Below are 18,898 nucleotides of genomic sequence, written 5' to 3' on the forward strand. Positions count from 1 at the left end.
CAGACTAACTATAAACTCTTAACATTTGACCAGAATTGATGAAAAAAGAAAAAAAGAAAATTGACACCAAACTCGAATCACACACTCCCCTTTGCCTTTTCAATTTTTCATCTGTTGGAAATAGATTTGGAGATGGATCCCAATCCAGAGCTGATAAATTTTAATTCGACCCCTCCCATGCATCATTATTTGCACAATGCAACTGGCAGTCATAGCTTGTGAGCTCTGAATGGCAAATCTATATTCAAATTCTGCACCGAATACAAAATTTTCCCCCCTTCTATAACACCAAAAGGCAATCATTCCATTTGTTTTCCCACACAATGGCCTCTGGATAATAGTAATACAGAGGTGGGGGTTGAGGGAGGGAAAAAGCAACCATGTTATCTGCCTTTCCCAGTCTTCTTCTCTGCGTCTTTGTTATGAATAATAGATTACAGATGAGAGCAGGAGTTTGGCTTGCAGGGAGGTGGATATAAAACTGCTCGAGGTCAGTGCAGCAGAGCCAAGATCGGTCTTTTACCAGGCCTTTTTAAAACACTTGGAGAAGTATTCTCAGAACACCCTTAAAATCGCTATTTATAACAACATTTTATCACGCGAGACAAGTCTGTGAAGGGCATGGCTGTTCAATATACACTGTCATGCTTTTCAATATGATGAACAGCTTGCACCAGCTATATTTGATGTTCCCTTTGCTAAATATTTGGTTACCTAATCTGTGGAGTTCTCTGATGTTGTGCATTTTACAACACAGTTTACCTCCTGTTTCAGGCTTAGCTGCCTTTATGCTTGTGTGCTTGAATTCTCAGTTGGTGGGGAGCAACAGCAGCTTACTATCAGTTAGAGGTATTTAGAGAAAGCAAGCAGTCAAACAATTAGCACTGTGTAATTTAATAAAGGTAGTCAAGACTGAGAGCCACATTAAATAGGAAAACTTATAAGAAAAAGGCTTGATGCTGTCCTTTTAGCCTGGGTCTCAGATCTGCACACGTCTATCTAATGAAAGAGGATGTTCACTGCTCTCATTCATTCATAGAAAATACTGTGGCAACTAAAACTACCGTATCAGCTAACATTAAACAACTGTGCCAGCATCAGGGAGAAGATGAAACAGTGTCTCCTCCTCCTCCTCTCTCAGGTTGTCTGAATGTCGACACTCACTCCAAACTGTGTTTCAGCTGCAGACTTTATTACCTGCACTTTGAAGTCTGCAGTATAGCTCTTTCTTTTGGGCGGCATTTTCACCTGTGTTACACTGGGAGTTGGAGTTTAGTGTAAACATAAACGATTTTACTTTTTCAGCAGTACAGTATTTTTTTCAGTTGAGTCAAGAAGAGTTCCAAAAGTGCATTATAACGCTAGAGACTATTCAACAGTAAATTAACACATATGAATTGCTTTGCTATATAAATCACACAACAAGCCAGAGTACTAAAGAAACTGTAACTTATAGTCCAGAAAATACAGTACGCATTAGATTCAATTCGTATCATGTCAAGCAGAAGAAGAAAAAAGCCCCAGTGTGGACAACCTTAAAATTTAAATTCTCATGCCAGCCACCTTTCATTTGGTAATGCAGTCACACGGGAGCCAAGACTGTCCGCAGGGCTAGATATTTAGGGTAAGTTTCATGAGTTCATTTCATTTTCATATGCTCTTTTATGTTTTATTGTATTGATGTATGCTTGTGTATGTGTATGTATATAAGTGTGTATATGTTGGCTCATGCGTGTATATATGTATGTATGTGTATATACATGCATATCCTCTTTTCCTGTTTGTCCAGCACTTTGGGCAGCAAGAGCTGTTGTAAATGTGCAATATAAATAAAATTGACATTGACATTGACATTGACGTTTGAGAAGGCAGTGGCATTTTAAGTCTTCTTATCGTGGAACGCTCTGCAGATGAAGGTGAGGTGCAGCAGAGGGCCAAGAAGGTGTCATTTTGAGTTGTTAAATGTGCTTTTCATTAGGAAATCTCTCCCTGGGGAGAATTTGGAGGACAAAAAAGCTCAATTACCAGAGTCTGTTTGTTCTCCACTTTAAAGGATGATAAATACTCTCTTGTTAAAAGAAATTAATGTTACACTTATTTAATTTGACTCTAAAGAAAACTCTTGCTAAACAACAATCCACAGATGTGATGCATCAGCACATGACAGTTTCAAGATTCATCATGCACACAGCCTCCACTCCACTTTATTTGTGTACAGGACCCCGTGGATCAAAGATGATGAATAACAAATCTAAAGGAGGAAAATTAGCATGAAAAAGTCCTTGCATTCCAACTGATGCATAAAATATCTGCACTTACTTTAATGAGTGGCGATAAAAGTTGCCATGCTGTGTGGTGGGCAGCATTTTGATTGATGCTGCACATTAAGAGTACGCGACTGTGCGCGAGCAAACATCACAGCGGTATTGTCAGCCCATTGTCCCCGACTACCTGTCTGTGAGGCTCTGTCTTTTCTCCTGCTATTTTACCTGCCAAACTCCTGCTCTTAAAATCCCTTTTCTTTTTTAACCTGCTCACTTTTTACCACTCAGATATTGCACCTGTGCTACATTTCTTGCATATTCCCTTTTCCCATCTTAGATAAAAGCCTTCTTCCTTTCCTCTGCAGCATATCCTGCCGCCAGACAAATAGCTCCACTTGTTTCAAAGTGGCCACAACAGAAGGACAATGATAAGAGAGCTGTCTTCCAACTGTCATTTCCTCTGTCTGCAGCCACATCTCACATCACTGTAATTGACTGCAGTGTATCTAGAAGTGCTATTGTTCCTCAGGATACCCGAGACTCTTGTCAGGATTTGTAAGGTGGCTTGTCATTCACTGACCTCAACACATTTTTGCTCAGCTGTAATTTTTTGGAAATGCTATACAGTGTTTGTGCATGTGGTAATTTCTCAATAACCAGAGATGGTTGTTAATCCAGAGATAGTTGTTAATCCAGTCCTTGGCTATAAAGGACACCAAGGATTGCTAGTGAGCTGTGTAAATGAGGGTGAAGAAAAACTGCAATTAGACAGCTTAGAATGGCTGAAAGGCTCAGCAAGTCGCTCTTTACGATCCAATTTCTTTTCCACTCCTCCCTGCTCCTGTCGCAGCTCAAAATGAATGATAAAACAGACAAGTCACACTCTCTTAAATTACCTACCAGTACCCAGTAATCCCTAACAACTAAAAAGTTCTTTCTGCTTTTTGTACGAGCAGTAGCACAGTTCCTCAACACTGTACTTTTCCTGAAATCTTTTGCATATTCAGTAGAAAAGGCACCTGTGACAGGACAAGGGATAGAGATGTCCAGTCATCTCTCCATACTGAGTGTAAGAGAAATCTGTCTGGATCTCTCTTTTGCTAATGAGTGCCACGGCCCCAGTCTTGCTCTCTCCAGGACCCTATTAACACACTTTTATTGGTTATTCCACAGAGTGCTTAGCCAGCAGGTCAGCTGTGCCACCTCCCCTAAACCTGACCATCAATTTGTATGAGCAGGTACAGCGTGCCCGATAGGAGCAAACTGTCAGTCAAAAACAGGCAGGGTGTGAGAAGAGAGCAGCAAGCCTGGATTTCCAACCTCTAAAACTGATATGGGGGATCAGATTGCTCCCAGAAGGGGTACCTGCTTTCAAAGTTTTTAAAGAGGGCTTTTTGTCAGTGCACAGGATTGACATGAATAATGCAATGTTTGGTATGTTGTTAGTGAAAATAGATTGGCAATCTGTCTGATTGACAAAGTCTTTAGTGGGAGAGCAAACAGTGCCATACATAAAGGTTTAACCTTGAATTGTTTTATTGCAGGAAAGTATGATTCTGTTTTAAGATATTGAATTGATTCAGGAGACTTTTGAGGAACTGCTGTGGAGTATAATGACAAGATCCTGATCCAGTGGCTACTTTTCACATGCTTGCTTGAATACTTCTACTTTAAAAATGTGAAATGGAGAAGTACAACACTGGATTAGACTGTAAACTGAAATGGATATTCTTGCATTATAACCTCTATTTTATCAGACACATGTAAGGATCCTTACATGGGCTGTGAGGCTTTCATTTCTAGAGGCATATCCAGGTTGTAGGCAGATTGTACTCAGCTATCAGTATGTAAAGAGTTTTACTTTTAAACTGCATCACCCTACACCAACAAATGTAGGGAATGAGTCTCAGCTCAGTGAAACCAATTGAACTGTTGACTTTCTGTACACTTTTCCTAGCCAAAATGCTACTTTAAGGTGTTTTGGCTTGTTTTTATTAAACACTGTATTTCATCAGTGGAACCGTGCAAGAAATCATAGACTCGGAGTTTGTTGGTTAATAATCATAAGCAGCAGGAGTCAGCAGATAGAGTTTACTACACAGCCCTTCCACATTCATGTTGTGGCATTTGGACAAAGACCTGTGTGGTAACCATTTTACAGTCTATAGTGCCTTTCAGTGTCAGAGTGGGTGATTTCTGACCACAGTCATTCCTATTTTCCCTGTCAGTAAATGCATTCAGGGTGACTGTGCCACAACAGAAATGGCAATTATGCTACAGAACACGGCACATTAATCAGCTGACAGATCAGTCGATATCACTGAATTTTGTTTAGCCACCGGCCCAATATTTCCACCAACACTGTTCGATATGCGTTGAGCGTCTCTTAAAGTCAGCCTTAGAAACATTCATTAATAATTTTTTCAATTATAATATATTGATTTCTTTATAAGTAAACCTTAGACAGTGGTGATCGTCCCATGTTCTGATAGCTTATACAGCCAATTATGTTTTATAATTTAAACCTGCTTTGATTTTCTTTAGCTCCTCAGCTGGTAAATAATCCACTTTGTTTACGATCTAGTTGTTATTTGTGGCTGTCTGCTGTTTGGTGCTGGTCTTGCAGTGGGTTTACCAAGGTGTTTTTACACTACAACCAGTTGCTGCAGGAAAAGAGGTTGAGGAGAGCAGTTAAAGTCCTTTAAAACTATTAAACTGAAGGTTGTAAAACCAAAATGGTGGGCCTGATGCAGGAACATTTTCATGTCTTAAAATTCATTTTTTTAATGTTTGTTCAATTGTTCCTAGTCAGATTTACTGGAGTGTCTTAACAGCTCTACCACGTCATAAATTGTTTGTTTCAGCCTGAGGAGCACTGCCAGAGCAGCATTTTCTGTGGTACTGGAGGACTTTGATGACTGTAGCTCTGCAAATGAAGTTGTACCCGCTGATGGTTGGGAATTAGTTTTTGTGCCATTCATCAGTCAGGTCTCTTAAAAGCAGAACCAGAGCATGGCAATATGCACTCTGAATGGCAGTCAACATTGACTGCATTCTATAGTAAGTGCTGGTTGGCTGATAAGCCACGGCAGATAGAAGCGTTTGAAAGAATGCCTGTGCATTTAGGGCTTCAAGTGACCAGTATGCACGTTGTAGCTTTAGTTTACTTGGAAACTGTCATATGACCTTTATAGCTGTTTTCAAGACTTGTTCTACAGGAAACTTCTAATTAATTTAATGCAACTTGATATGATGTATACTGTGGTTTTATTTCATTCATATTTGTCAGTCTGAAGAGGAACTTTAGAAGACTCAACACAAGTAAAGAACAAAAAGGACACACTTATTGAGAGCTTGGCGAAATGCACAAGCTATGATTAGGTCTGACAAAGTCAACCAATGTGAGTGACTCTTACACTGTTTGATTTGTTGGAAATTTTTAATTTTGGATTAGAGATGTCATTTCCATATCTGGCTTGATGAGGCTTTGGCACTTTCCTCACTTCCTCTCTGAACCTGCTTTTCCTTGTGTACCTTAAACAACACCAAAGGTTTTCACAGGCGGATGTTTTCAACTTCTGGCTCATCAGTCTGGAGTGTTGATTACATGGACTGGAAATGATGATACTGCCTGTGGGCTTGCTCCATGGCATTTGATTCATTGGGAGGAACAGGACGATGGCTGTTTTCACAATCAGAGGGAAGTGAAATGCAGAGGAGCTTTTTATACCCTGTCATCAGGTAGTTCACAGAAAGTAAACAAAAAGGGACAAATTAATGGCAAATGAACAGCTGTTAGTGTGTTATAGCAGAACTAAACGATTGGCATTTGTTTTCTACAGGTCCTCTCTTAGTTGCACAGTTATGCAGTACAACTTACTACATGTGCTGAAAGTGCACTCTAAATAAAAGTTCTGATAGTTCTGATAATAAAAGTTCTAATTTTAATGCTATGTCAACATATCCCCCATTTTATACAAATCCTTTTCATAAAAACATTAACTGCCTGCCATGAAAACCAATTTGACTTTCTCCACAGGGCAGAATTAAAAGTTGGACTTAGCAAGGTAATGAAGTGTGGCACGTCAAGGATGGAGGTTTTGTCTGAACTAATCATTTCTCTGAATGCAGCGGCTTTGCTGTGTTTCATACCAACAAGACTGACATATGGAAAAATAATTAAAATGCATTCAACCAATAACAGCTGGCAAGCTGCATTTTAATACACTATCAAATTTGCTTGTTAGGTGTCATTCCACTCTCCTGTATAAAGCTGGAAATTCCAGTCAGTGAAGATGTTGCAGTTGTTGTCCAGCCACATCACAGGTAGGGATTCTCAGTCCCACCACCCCCACTCTGAGCTTTTCTCTCCTTAAACACACCCCAGCACAGAGATATATGTGTGACAATGTGACAGTGATTTACAGTGCAGAGGTTTAGTTAGTGACAGTGAGTGAATAGGAAAGTACAGCGCACTTCCTCTCTGACAACGACAATTAATATAAGGCTGTGATTGGGCCTGGTGTGTGTAGGCTAGAAACGATGATGTGGTTGCATCACTACTGTCAGAAAACCGGGGAAAGTTTCTCCAGCTCCCTCTTATCTATCTTCTGACATTATGTTTCCAGAGAACTTTTATACAATTACTGGTGACGCTGAAACTTCAAACTGAGTTCTTTACTTTTTACACCCAAGGCAGTTGAGCTGCAGTTCCATCTGACAGAAGCACACACACAATAGATCAGCCAGCATCCTCATTAGTTTGCTTCAGTTTGACAGAAGCCTCAACCTCTCTGCCTCCTAATTTTGGACATTAGGACAACAGAATACACAAGAGCAAAAGAATGTGTGTGAGGCAGTGCATTGATTTGGACAGATGGCTAAGGGGACAGGAGCATGGTAAGCAGCTGTGCGTGCTAAATAAAGTTACTAAAAGATTGTCAGCTCGGGACAACATAAGTGAAACATAAGTTTGTGGCTTTAATTCTTCCACCAAAAACTTAAGAAGGACAAAATAAAGCATAAATTCTACAATCCCTAAACCAAAGGACTTCCACAGTCGGCATTTCTGGTGCTCATCATTTCAGACACATTGGAGACTTTGAGCAAAGTGAGATCATGTAGCGAACAGATGGCCACTCACCCTCACACCACACCTGAGTCCACATAGTAGCAGAAGGCTTCAAGTCATAAAATAGCAAGAATAAACTGTTCTTACACAGTAGGCTCTTCTCTGCTGGTGGTTTGGCTGCTGGAGCAAAAAAAAAAAACAAAACCTTTCCACCACTATTTTCCATGTGAGTTGATCTGATTCTGGTGTCAAAAGGAATCTAGAGACACCATACAGCATGTGCCATGCTGCACAAACATTAATTCTTCAGTTACTAGACTTTGTATTGGTTCATAAAAATTGCAGTAAAACCTGCAGGTCCTAATCTGAACCCTCACTGCCGCTGTTGCTTCTTCTACCATTCCTCCCTACAACATTTTAAAACTCATCCATTAACAAGACAGCTATGACAATGTTCATATCTTGATCAAATTTTGCTCATTAAAAAAAACCAAGTGTATTGTACTTTCTGTAACTAAAAAAAACGACACTGTGACTAGTATGGAATTGGAACGCAGCTGGAAACATTTTTGTGTACATGAGAAATGGCAGAAGCTTGTGACCTCTCTCTAGAGATTGCTGGAAGCCATTGGAGAAATGTAGGACACTGCTAAATGAATTAGTATTACACAGGCTAAGCCTAGGGAAAGGTTGTGCACCAAAAAAGGTAAATTACACCAACGTAACTCTATGTAGGTTTGGCTTTTAACTTCCCTCCCCAGTGCTGATGGCTGATCTCATTTAGAGTTCAGCACAGGGCTGTTTTGTATGCTACACAGATGTGAAGCATCCAGCTGCTCTGTTGCTCAGCAACACCCCTGACCTCACCTGTCCTCCCCGAGGGCTGCAGCATAACACACACACAAACACATAGCTTGGCATATACAGTAATTAAAAACATACTTTCCACCTGTATAATTAAGCATCAAAACAAACACCATGCTAAACTCTGCTACATAATGTAGTCCACATTATGACTCCTAAACTTCATCCTGTCAGTGTGGCTAAGCATATATAGTAAAAGACACAGCTGAAACGCAGCTAAGAAGACAACATCTGTTTGCAGATTCATGTGGAAACAGAATTTTTCCCCTGACTGACTAGTGAATGTGTATTTGTGTTCTGTGTTTCCAGGATTGTTACTCTCAGCCAGAGCAAACCAAGCTGTGCAAACCTCTTCAGAAACATTAAAGCTTGGTGTCATTTTAATCCTACCGGACTGTTTACTTGCTGTTAACCTTAATATGACTCCATCTCCTCATCGTGAATTCCCATCAGCCCACAGGTTCACCGCTCTGATTGTGAAAGTCCATCCACACATTTTGAATGAAATCAATGCTGGGTCAAAAGACAGATCAAGTGATTTAGTGACAATCTGTAAACCAGCGGAAAGACAAATGTGTGTGTAGAGGCAGAAACACTGATGTAGGCCTTCTGTAGGTTGGCCAACATCAGGCCACTTTATAGCCTTCAATCAGTCAAAGAGAGGAGTGATTTAATATGTAGGTGAAGCAATTCCGTTTCTGTGGATATGAAGAGTGTTTATAAGAAGCTTTGAGAGAGCGGGGGAGGTTTAGTTAAATTGTTTCCCTCTACCAGCATAAAGTGATTGTTCACTAGTGAAATACAAAACTGCAACAATATTCCAACCAAACTTCAGACCTGTGTTTCATTGATTTTGGGATTTATTCCACAGTAATACCTGCCTCTGGGCATAAGACAACCAAACAGAGATGTTGCACATACTTTACATTACTTTTCTTATTTTGCATGAAATTTTTGTGTCAGCAGACCTTTCCTAGATCTCAGTCTGTCACATTTCATTTGGTTTTGCAGAAGAAGAATCAAAGGCTACTCACTGCAGCAAAACAGACTTGGCTGCACAGATGCTGAACATGCAGTCACGCTGTTGTTGTGACAAGTACATAGCTGGAGATGCCACAGTCCTGCTATTGTGTTATTTGTTCAGCGGGAGAAATCTATTTAAAAGAATCAGGATCCATAAAACCTAATCATTTTTTCTCATTACTCCTCAGTAGTAGAGATCTGGTAGGGGGAAATGTGAAATGGGCACCCTCTGGGGATGAAAACAAATGAAGCAAATAGCAGGGAGAAAAAATTTATGTGAACGTGAACATGATGGTTACTCACTAGAAATAAGAATGGAGAGAAGCTTCCAGGTCATAGGAGTTCTGTGCAATTGGCATGATACTTTATTAAAGAGGATCAGTTTCTGCTGGTGAAAAAGCCACACATTTCTTTCAAGCAATCCATAAATCTAAATTGATATTTATTAAAGCTACAACTGGTCATCAGCTGTTGCAATTATGAAGATTGACAGGAATCAGTATTTAAATCATATCATGTAGATTTTTACTTAAAGTAGTCAGCCACCATGAAACATCACCATCATTCTCACTCTGGCACAAACACATTCAATTAAACATTCGAAAGCCGTATCAGGTAGGGGAGCTTGCCTCGCAACCCCCATGAGGTGACACACACTCTGGGTCTGATTTGTGGAGGCAGAATGGATGGGAATAAATCACAAGAGCTGGGCCAACATGGCTGCATACTAATCAGTGTATTACCCACGGGAAAACTCTGGCCCCAGCTAATGGCTGCATTTGGATGTCTACATTGTGGATGTGTGTGCGAGTGTGGAGTCACCTCCTCCACCCTGGCATCACCAATCAGTGGCACCTAGATGGAGGTGTGTTTGCTTGTATTTAATTGCAAAGTGCAGAGGCTACAGTTCACAAGTATTACTTGGGAGGGAAATTGGATCTGGAAACATTTCACCTCCATTGGTGACTTTTTGTTGATCACTGGTGCTGATGGCATTAGCATTCAGCGGGTATACAGTGTTGCTAGATAAGAAGAGTTAGTTCAGTCTCCTGTGTGAGAAAAGAGAAGAAGAGACAGAAAGAAAAGGCACTCTACCTTTCTGATGGCCACGACCCAGCGTCACAAAACCAGAGGAGATGAAGTTGTGAAGGTCAGCCCCTCCACTGCTCCGGATGCTCTCCTTACCATAGTGTAGACCTGGTCACACACACACACACACACACACACACACAGAGGTATGCATGCATGCACACACGAACACGTACACACAGATACAGATACAGTTAGTTGAACAGATACTGTTCTTCACTGTACACATCAGAGAGAAAGTGTAGTAGTACTACTAAGACTGTGGAAGTTGCTGTACAAAGCCTGTCCACCCTGAAAAATGAAAAGGGTTATTCAGGGCTGGAGAAACATTTTTTTACACGCTGAGGATTTAAAGTTTTGATAAAGATTTGTTACGGTAAGCAGATGTAGATTTTAGTTTCTTTTTCCTGAAGCTTGGTTTAACCAGAAAAGCCTGAATGAGATTAAACGTTTGCTTTTCAGGAGCACTCCACCCAAGCTAGACAGCGCTTAGAATAATTGTAATTAACATTTCTTATTCGATCATGTAAAAAGACATGATAAGGACAGTCTTTGTAGATGGATATTATTATTTAACACGACTACTGTATTAAAACAAGTTAATCTGTTTGGGAATCACAGCAGTTCATTTAATACTTTGTTTTTTACATCTGTGAAATGCCCCTTTGTGTTACTTCAGTATTACACTACTGTGTTGCAGCAGGCAGAGTACCACAGTTAGGAACTCATATCATCTTTTTGTTACACTTATTGTTCTTCTGGGATCTACACTAACCATAACGCAGCCTGAGCACCAACGGTTTGGTCAGAGATTTGAGTGTGTTGTACTCACAGCTCATATAGCTGCAGGTTTTTATTTCATTTTTTTGATTTTCAAACAACAAACCACAGCAAAGCATCTGATTTTATTGAAATATTTTCAGTTGGTTGCCTAATCAATTAGTAAATAATCCTTTCAGCACTGCAGATCACCTCCAGTGACTCACGTGAAAAGGTTGAGGATCACTAAGCTAATCTAATGTGATAAAATTCACCAGGGCATCTGTTACACATAAGATAATAGTATCTGGGCTTTTCTATCATGTACTCAGTGGCTCAGGTTATGTTTTCCTTTCATGGTGTCAATTGGAAAACTTTCCCAGGGTGTCTTTTCCCTCAGACACAGCGAGATGGCAAATGGTGAAATGTGAACCAAGCCAGCAAACATGGCACAATGCTTTTTAGAAAAAAAGTAATATGTTTCCACCTCCCACAAGCAATGCACTTTGAACTCAATCACACCTCTCCCTGCTCTGCTTTCATGGCTGCAGACAGAGTATCTGTGAAATGCCCCTTTATGTTATCCATTGTACCATGAAGTCTGTGCATGACACACACACAAGCTATTGTTTTTTTCCTTTTTGCTATCTTTGTCATTGGTAGGCCACTCCATGATGCACTGCGACAACCCCTGAATCTGACAGACCCTTCAAAAGTGGCACTCCCCCATGCCCTGCTCCCCTCCCCAGTTCTCCTGCTTCCATTCTGTGCTCATTAATGTGAGGTAGCATGGACAGCCTACAGGGGGAAGGCTACACATTATGAATTTATCATCCTTGATACATTGAAAATCAGTCTTTCCAATCAACGATGTGCCAAGGAAATGAACAGACACTGGAGCTAGCGGGCACTGAGGATTCATGTGGCAATACTTTTTTAATCAGTCTTCTTCACTGGACATCTATACCTCTGAATTACCTCTCAGAATGGAAAAATGTGATAATTTTGTCATGAAGTGAGGTGGATGTGGTGCTGTGTGACTAGCATCCGGGAGGTTTTTGACTCCAAGGTCGATTAAACTTTAACACAGCCAGACAGAAGTAATTTACATGCTATACTGATTTTATAGCATTATCAGATGCTGATCTGCTGCAGTGGACATGGAGATGTGCAGATCATTTTGATAAAGTTGTTCAGCTGGAGTTGATCTTCTTCTCTTGCTCTCTCCATCTAAAATATGCCCTAAACCTCTAGAAAAATTGAGCTTTTTAAATGTCATCTTGGCAAATACATGCCTCTCCTCTTTTAACCCTGCCCTCCCATGAAAATTAATTGTGCAGTGCAATAAGTCCTGCCCCGCATTGGTGTACAATTAACTGCTAGTGGAAAGATATGCTGATGGATGCCTGCCTTTACACCTGAAATGCACATTTCACATACACACACATATATATGTACAATCAGGTCGCCAAAGGTCCAGCTGTATAATAAGCGGCGATAATGAGATCTAGGGCAGGAGACAATTAGATGAGGTCTCTCAGATGCTGAGCTTTAACACAGGTGCACACAAGAGCATGCTTTTACCAAAGATGTTGATGCAGTCAGCTTGAAAATGTTGTCTTTAACACGTGGGCGATGATTATCTGCCCAATGGGGAGCCAGTGAGGTCACAGTGGAAATGTTAAAGCTGCACACTCTAGGGATTAATTGGAGGGAGGTTGCTGGCAGAAGGGGAATTAGTTTTAAATGTGCATGTTTGTGGTACTAGTGGGAGTAGGTGGACTCATAGAATATACTACAATTATAAAAGTGCCTATTGTTGAATAATTCACTGATTTGTTATTCCGGCAAAACTTGTTGGGATAACTCTCAGATAACGTATCAACGTACAGTGTTTTAAAATATCTGAAGGTCATGTCAGAGCTGCTTAATAGCTGTAAATGTTACTCTATCATCATGACCTCTAATTGTTTGCAGCAGCTGACCTTTAAGCTTGGGAGGTTGCTCTTCTCAAACAAAATCAACTGACTACTCCATTTGCTTGTGTGCTGTATTGGAGCTCTGGTACATCCTGGCTGAAAGCTTTTCAACTTGAACATGAGTTCTAATATTCATTCTGATTCTTCTTGTGCAGTTTTGCGGTGTGCTTTATAGGAGTAATTGGTTTTTCTTTGGTGGTTGAGTAAACTGACAGAAATTTTCTATAATTCCTCTTAAAGATTAATAAAGTTTATCTTATCTTAGAGTAAACAGTTACTCTCTGGACCACCTGAAAACTATATTTCAACATTCCACACATTAAGAAAATATCAAAGGGGAAACCAAGCGACATTTTCTGAAAAACAAAAAAATAAACATCAAATCTGTGATGTGCGGTAAATAAATCAACTTCATCTGAAGAGAGCCGGGGGGGCAAACGACATTACTAGAGAAGCCATTATTATTTTCTTTAACCAAAGGCCAATTCCTGTAAAGGTATCTACTCTTTCTTTTCAAGGTCTGTTCCTTGTTGTGGCTGCAGGGTGCTCTGTGTTTACACCCAGATCTAAAAGAGGATCTGAGCCCCACAACAATGCAGAGTGGATGTGAATAAAAATAGCAGTACTTGCACTGGTATCATATTATGCTGTCTGTACTGTTTTTGCTTTAGGCTCTTTTTTAAAAAAAAGAATATATCATTCTAAAATGCAGAGAAGTTTTGCAGTGCATACCAAGAATGCCTGTAAAGACGTGATTACTGCTAAAAGCAATTGGGCATCATTACGTGTTGAGAATCAAAGGGGAAATGGATGTTATTTCCACTCTTCACGTAAGTTGATAGCATCCTCTCAGGCCCTTTAGCCACTTGCTTTGTGAGGTCTCTCCACCTGATTTAAAAGTATCTCAAAAAGCCTGTGAAAGTGAAGTGCCTTTCTCAGTAACAATGACTCCAGCAGTGGTGCCTCTCTTTAAGGGGCCTTCTCCCACTCTGTGGCAAATGGCCATTTAGACACACATGAATATGCATTTTCTATGAGAGCGACTGGGCTCTCTCTTCACAGCACTGTGAAGCAATTTATATGCACACATTAACCACGCTTTCACTCAGGCTGTTACTGTCTTTCATGTCCACCCCCATCAGGACTGCAGTGGTCCCTGATGGTACACACAGCTGAGCCAGCCCAAGTTGTGTTCTTTTTGCAGTGATTGTATGACAGCAAACAAAATAGTTGCAGCCAAGTAGAGAGACAGACAGATAACATGTCTGGCCTTTATGCAAGGTCAAACTGAAGTCAGTTTGCCACGTGCAGCTGTGCATCAGCTGGGCATGGTGGGCTGGTGACCATTAGGAATAGAGTGATGCGGTGACTGAGGGGGGACACTTAATGAATGAACACAATCTCTGGTCGCAACAAACACTGCTGCATGAAAATGTTACCAGTGAGTATTTGATTGCTGTTGAAACATCACAATAAGTTTACATAGCACATGAAAAAGTGTAAACCCAAATACAAGCATAAGAAACAAGGATGCAAATAGAGCTTTGACTGTAATGTATTTATTGTTTCAGGAACAGTGATCGGAACTACAGTATAAAATGTTGCTGCAGTTCGGCCACGGCCGGTAGTGGCCATTAAAAGTCACTTTTCACGTATAGTAATGTCCTGTTTATTCTGTATTACACACTACTGCTCTGAGGCAGCAAACAGTCTTTTTCACTCTGCCTAATATTCAAAAGTTGATCTGTCGGTTAAAATGTTTGTTCTGAATGACACAAGCTCTTATCTAGGTATTTCTATGCAAAGTATATCACTAAACTGTGAATTTACATTTGGCAATATTGAGTTTGAGTGACATTAGGTCACTTTTTTGGTATAAATATGTTTTAGAATGTAAAATGTTGTTGCACTGTTTTTGCTCTCTCTCTGTACTGACAACCCTGGCACATTTTATGGTCTAAAGAAGAACCTAAAGGGAAAATAAAGAACTTGGTCGGGTTCAGTGAGTCTTTTCAAAGCAATAGCAAGGACAAGGGCTTTGAAAGCAATGACAGTGAGGGAGAGCTGAGCCACCAGTCAGATTTCAGCCCTAGTTCTCTAGGATTTACCATTCTACGGCCAAAATACTGAAACCACACATTCATGCTATTTAGGTACTAATAGATACTTCTCAACCAAAAATGGTAATAATGATGATATGAATGGCATGTCAGCAAGTGTGTTCTCCTTACTTCTAAAGAATACAGAATTATTACTCAGAGAAAGTGTTAGGTTTATTTCATTTATTTCCTGTTCATCTCCAAAATAACAACTTTTGGTGACATTTAATGACAGTTTTCAGCTTTGTGCTAATGCATTTTGCAGATAATACTCTGTGGTTTCAATGGTTTATATAGCTTGAGGAGTAGCAGAACTACTCAGTCCATAAAGGAAAAGTTAATCCTTCAATCATACGCAGAAGTTCACAAGTGAAGATACAATATTTGGTTTCCACTGGACAGTGACATTTTTTGGAGATAAATCAGTTTTCCCTTGGTGTTTATACCTCTATGACACATTATTACCCTGAGGTAGTGAGAATATTTGGGTGGGGATTGGGTGGAGGGCATGGATGACCTTTTTTTTTTCTTTTTTTCTTGACTGATGCATTAACAGAAGAAAATTTCCCACAAAAAAAACATAAATCACAAGTAGCTTTGGAAAAGGAAACTGTTAACTACACAAACATCCAAAACTATCCAGGCAGTTTTCAACACTGGTGTAGTGTGCTGTAGTTCTTTGTCTGCCCGTACACTGAGGCTCCACATCTCTCTAATTTTCTTTCCATTTCACTGACTCCATTGTGTTTGTAATATCTCATTATTTTCCATCTGTGTCCCTCTTCTCGAGTGGCTTTGCCTCTCTCACTCTGATAACACCTGCTTTGCCTGAGATCCAACCTGTGCTCACTTGCTTCCTCTGGACTCTTTGTTTCTCTTGCTATATTATTCTTCAGCCACATTACCAATTTATGTTCCCTGTCTGTTCACTGAACTGTGGGGTTAAATCATGCTGTGTGTTCCGTGTCTGATTCACCCACTGACGGGCTGAGAGGTCATCACTTCCAGCCTGTCAGAGACTGTAGGGCTGTGCTACCTTGCCAGCCTGTAATTATCTCCACTAGCAGGCCCTTCTTTTCTCTGTCGCTCTCTCCCTTGCTCTCTCTTGCTCAAATCAGATGATTACTAGATCTTAACATCTGCTGAAGGAGCACAGTAGGTGTTCTTTGGAGAGGAATTCAGAACTTTACACAAAAAATGAATATATATGACAAATATATGACACAGACATGCTGAGGGGAATGTGGGCAAAGGTTTAAACTGCTGATATCTGCCTTCAGGCAATATTTGACCAACAGTCATGACACATAAACAAATGGATGCTTCAGTGCTTTAGATCTTTTGAGTGTTCAGTGCAGAGAAAAGAGCTCTTACCGTGGTTGGATTTGGAGGTGTGAACAGGGGTGTAGTGGTTCTTAGATGAGGTTCTGATTGGTGTGTTGTCTTTAGGTGAGCCATTCATCGCGGCAAAATTCTCACAGTCATATTGTGATATGGGGATGGGCCCCTGCTGCCTCAGGATGTCTGCAAGGGCCCTGGAAACAAAAAAGAAAGAAACAAAAAAGAACAGCTGTTGTTAGTGTACTAAAAAGATGCTTTTCTTCTTAGAGAGTCTTTCTGTCACAGTGCAGCTGAACTGAGTTAAAAAGGAAGAGATAGAACATTTGTTTTCTGCACACTGAATGGCAGCTAATTGTTTAGACACTGTTGTGGGTAATTCAGAGCTGCTCTGTTTCTTTGTTTTTTTTTCTACATCTGGGAACATGATGAATGTTCATTTGCAAAAGTAACATCATTGGATGTGTGAGTATCCCATCTAATTGGGTTGAATTTGAATGTTTTTCAGACCGCACCAGGTGCATATGGAAGGATCAAGCCCTCAAGGAGGGAGAGTGGAAGGGAGAGAAGCAAACAGGATGAAAGTAAGTTCAAAAAGTGTTTGTTTGCTGTTTCTGGCATCGCTTTTAAAGAAGGAAATCAAATCATGTCTGCAGCCTTGCAGCAGTTCACAGCTTTTGTACAACAAAAGTATCACCTGCATAACCTCTGCTGTTAAATTCATATTTTAACTTCAGCCCACCCACATTTCTTTTCTGTTCATTTATCAATATGCAGCGGTGCATGCATGTCAGTTGACCTTGATACGGCCCTAACATTAACACTATCCATTTCACACAGTCTTGAGGTTGTCCAAGTGTTGAATACAGCATCTAAAACAGCTGTTCATTCTTAAGGAATTAATGTGTGTCAGCATTTATTCACTGATAAAGGTGAAGTCTTAGACATGTGATCTACTCATGTGTGATAATTCTCATATGGTAAAATCCCAAAAGAACAGCAGGAGCTGACTGAAAGGCGAAATGCAATCATTTGCTGTGGTAGCCCATCACACCAGACAGCCGTGTGGAGTTGGGGGGGGGGGCACAGAACTGAGGATTAGGTCAAGAAATGTGATGTTTGCCTCTGTTGCCTTATAAGCCAAAGATGTGGGTTGTGTTTAGTTTTTTCATCTAAAAATTATTTTATCAGTGATATAAACTAACAAACATCCAGTTTAAATGTTGGGCATCAGTTCTCCACACTCCTACACCAAACAGATATACACACACATTTACCTAAGTGGCTACCAGCCTACCACAAACACTGTAATAGTTCTCTTTCGCCACCTCCATTATTATTTTAGGCTTTCATTCTTTGGGATTTTTACATCCAATAGAATCTGATGTGAAGTTTAGCCTTAGATGACAGTCTCTTGATTAACTGAAAGACACTCACTGACTCACACTCAGCTCACTTCATTATATCTGATACAGAGAGAAAACCTTGTATACTTAGAGATATATATATTTTTGACAAATCCCTTCTCACCCCTGTGTGTATTATATTCCATATTAAAAATTAAAAACTATGTGACATCACACTAGGCCTGTTTCTGAGCTTGACCTTTGACCTCCTCTTTCAGGGGAGGGGGGTTGCATTCAATGTTTGTCTGCTGTCCACTTACCTATGAATATTCATTTCCTGAGGCGGCTCTGTAGCTTTGTCATACGCAACTTTGGCCGACACTCCCAACACTATGATGAAGGCTATGATCCCACAGGTGATATAGACCGCCGTGTTGGTCTGATCCATGCTCGGATCATACGTCTCACCGGTGGGAATGGGGGACGGGGCGGCCGTCTGCACCCATACCGGCGTATGGTAGTTCTTGCAGGCTTTCTGGTCCAGCCGGTCTTTCTTGTACTCGCAGCAGAAGCGCAGATAGCACGTCCCGCAGCAGTACCGGTGGTCCGTGTTGTTGCACTCGAACAATTTGTCATACTGTCCGCTCACGTCGTAGTAGCCCAGGCAGGTATCGTGCGTGCTGGCGGGCGCTGGCTGCGGGGTCTTCTGTGGCGGGACGACCGTGGGGACCGCAGTGGCTCTGGGTGCCTTTCTGGGCGCTTGCTTGGGTTTTTTACCGCCTGTAGCAGCGCTCAGCACGTTCAGCGGGTCCAGATATATTAGCAGCAACAAAAGGTGACTTATCCCCATGGTAGTGTGAGGAACTCTTCAAGTCTTAGGTTTTGGCAGAGACGCTTAATCTCGTTAAACACGCACAGGTTCAGTCTTGTGTAAGTTTCGCCACTGTGTCTTCCCCAGTTCGCTGAGTCTCCTGTGCAGCCTTCATACTGGATACAGCTCTGTGCAGACTACTGTCAAGGGCATTTCTTTGCTGTTATTATGCAAGAGACAAACTAAAGCCCATTG

At 40.8% G+C, this 18,898-nt stretch overlaps 1 protein-coding gene across 1 annotated transcript in view; it reads right to left on the bottom strand.

The window, feature by feature from the left end:
* Positions 1 to 18,682, bottom strand: part of LOC113135696 (shisa family member 6) — a 54,330-nt gene extending 35,648 nt beyond the window's left edge. Inside the window, exons 1-3 of the mRNA XM_026315913.1 lie at positions 18,153 to 18,682; positions 16,523 to 16,683; positions 10,318 to 10,419 (exon numbers count right to left, since the gene is read on the bottom strand). Of these exons, the coding sequence (XP_026171698.1) occupies positions 10,318 to 10,419; positions 16,523 to 16,683; positions 18,153 to 18,682 (793 nt within the window). The remainder of the gene's footprint in view (positions 1 to 10,317; positions 10,420 to 16,522; positions 16,684 to 18,152) is intronic.
* Between the last annotated feature and the right edge of the window lie 216 nt (positions 18,683 to 18,898).

This window comes from Mastacembelus armatus, chromosome 19 (genome assembly GCF_900324485.2).
Source record: "Mastacembelus armatus chromosome 19, fMasArm1.2, whole genome shotgun sequence".
Lineage (NCBI taxonomy): Eukaryota > Metazoa > Chordata > Actinopteri > Synbranchiformes > Mastacembelidae > Mastacembelus > Mastacembelus armatus.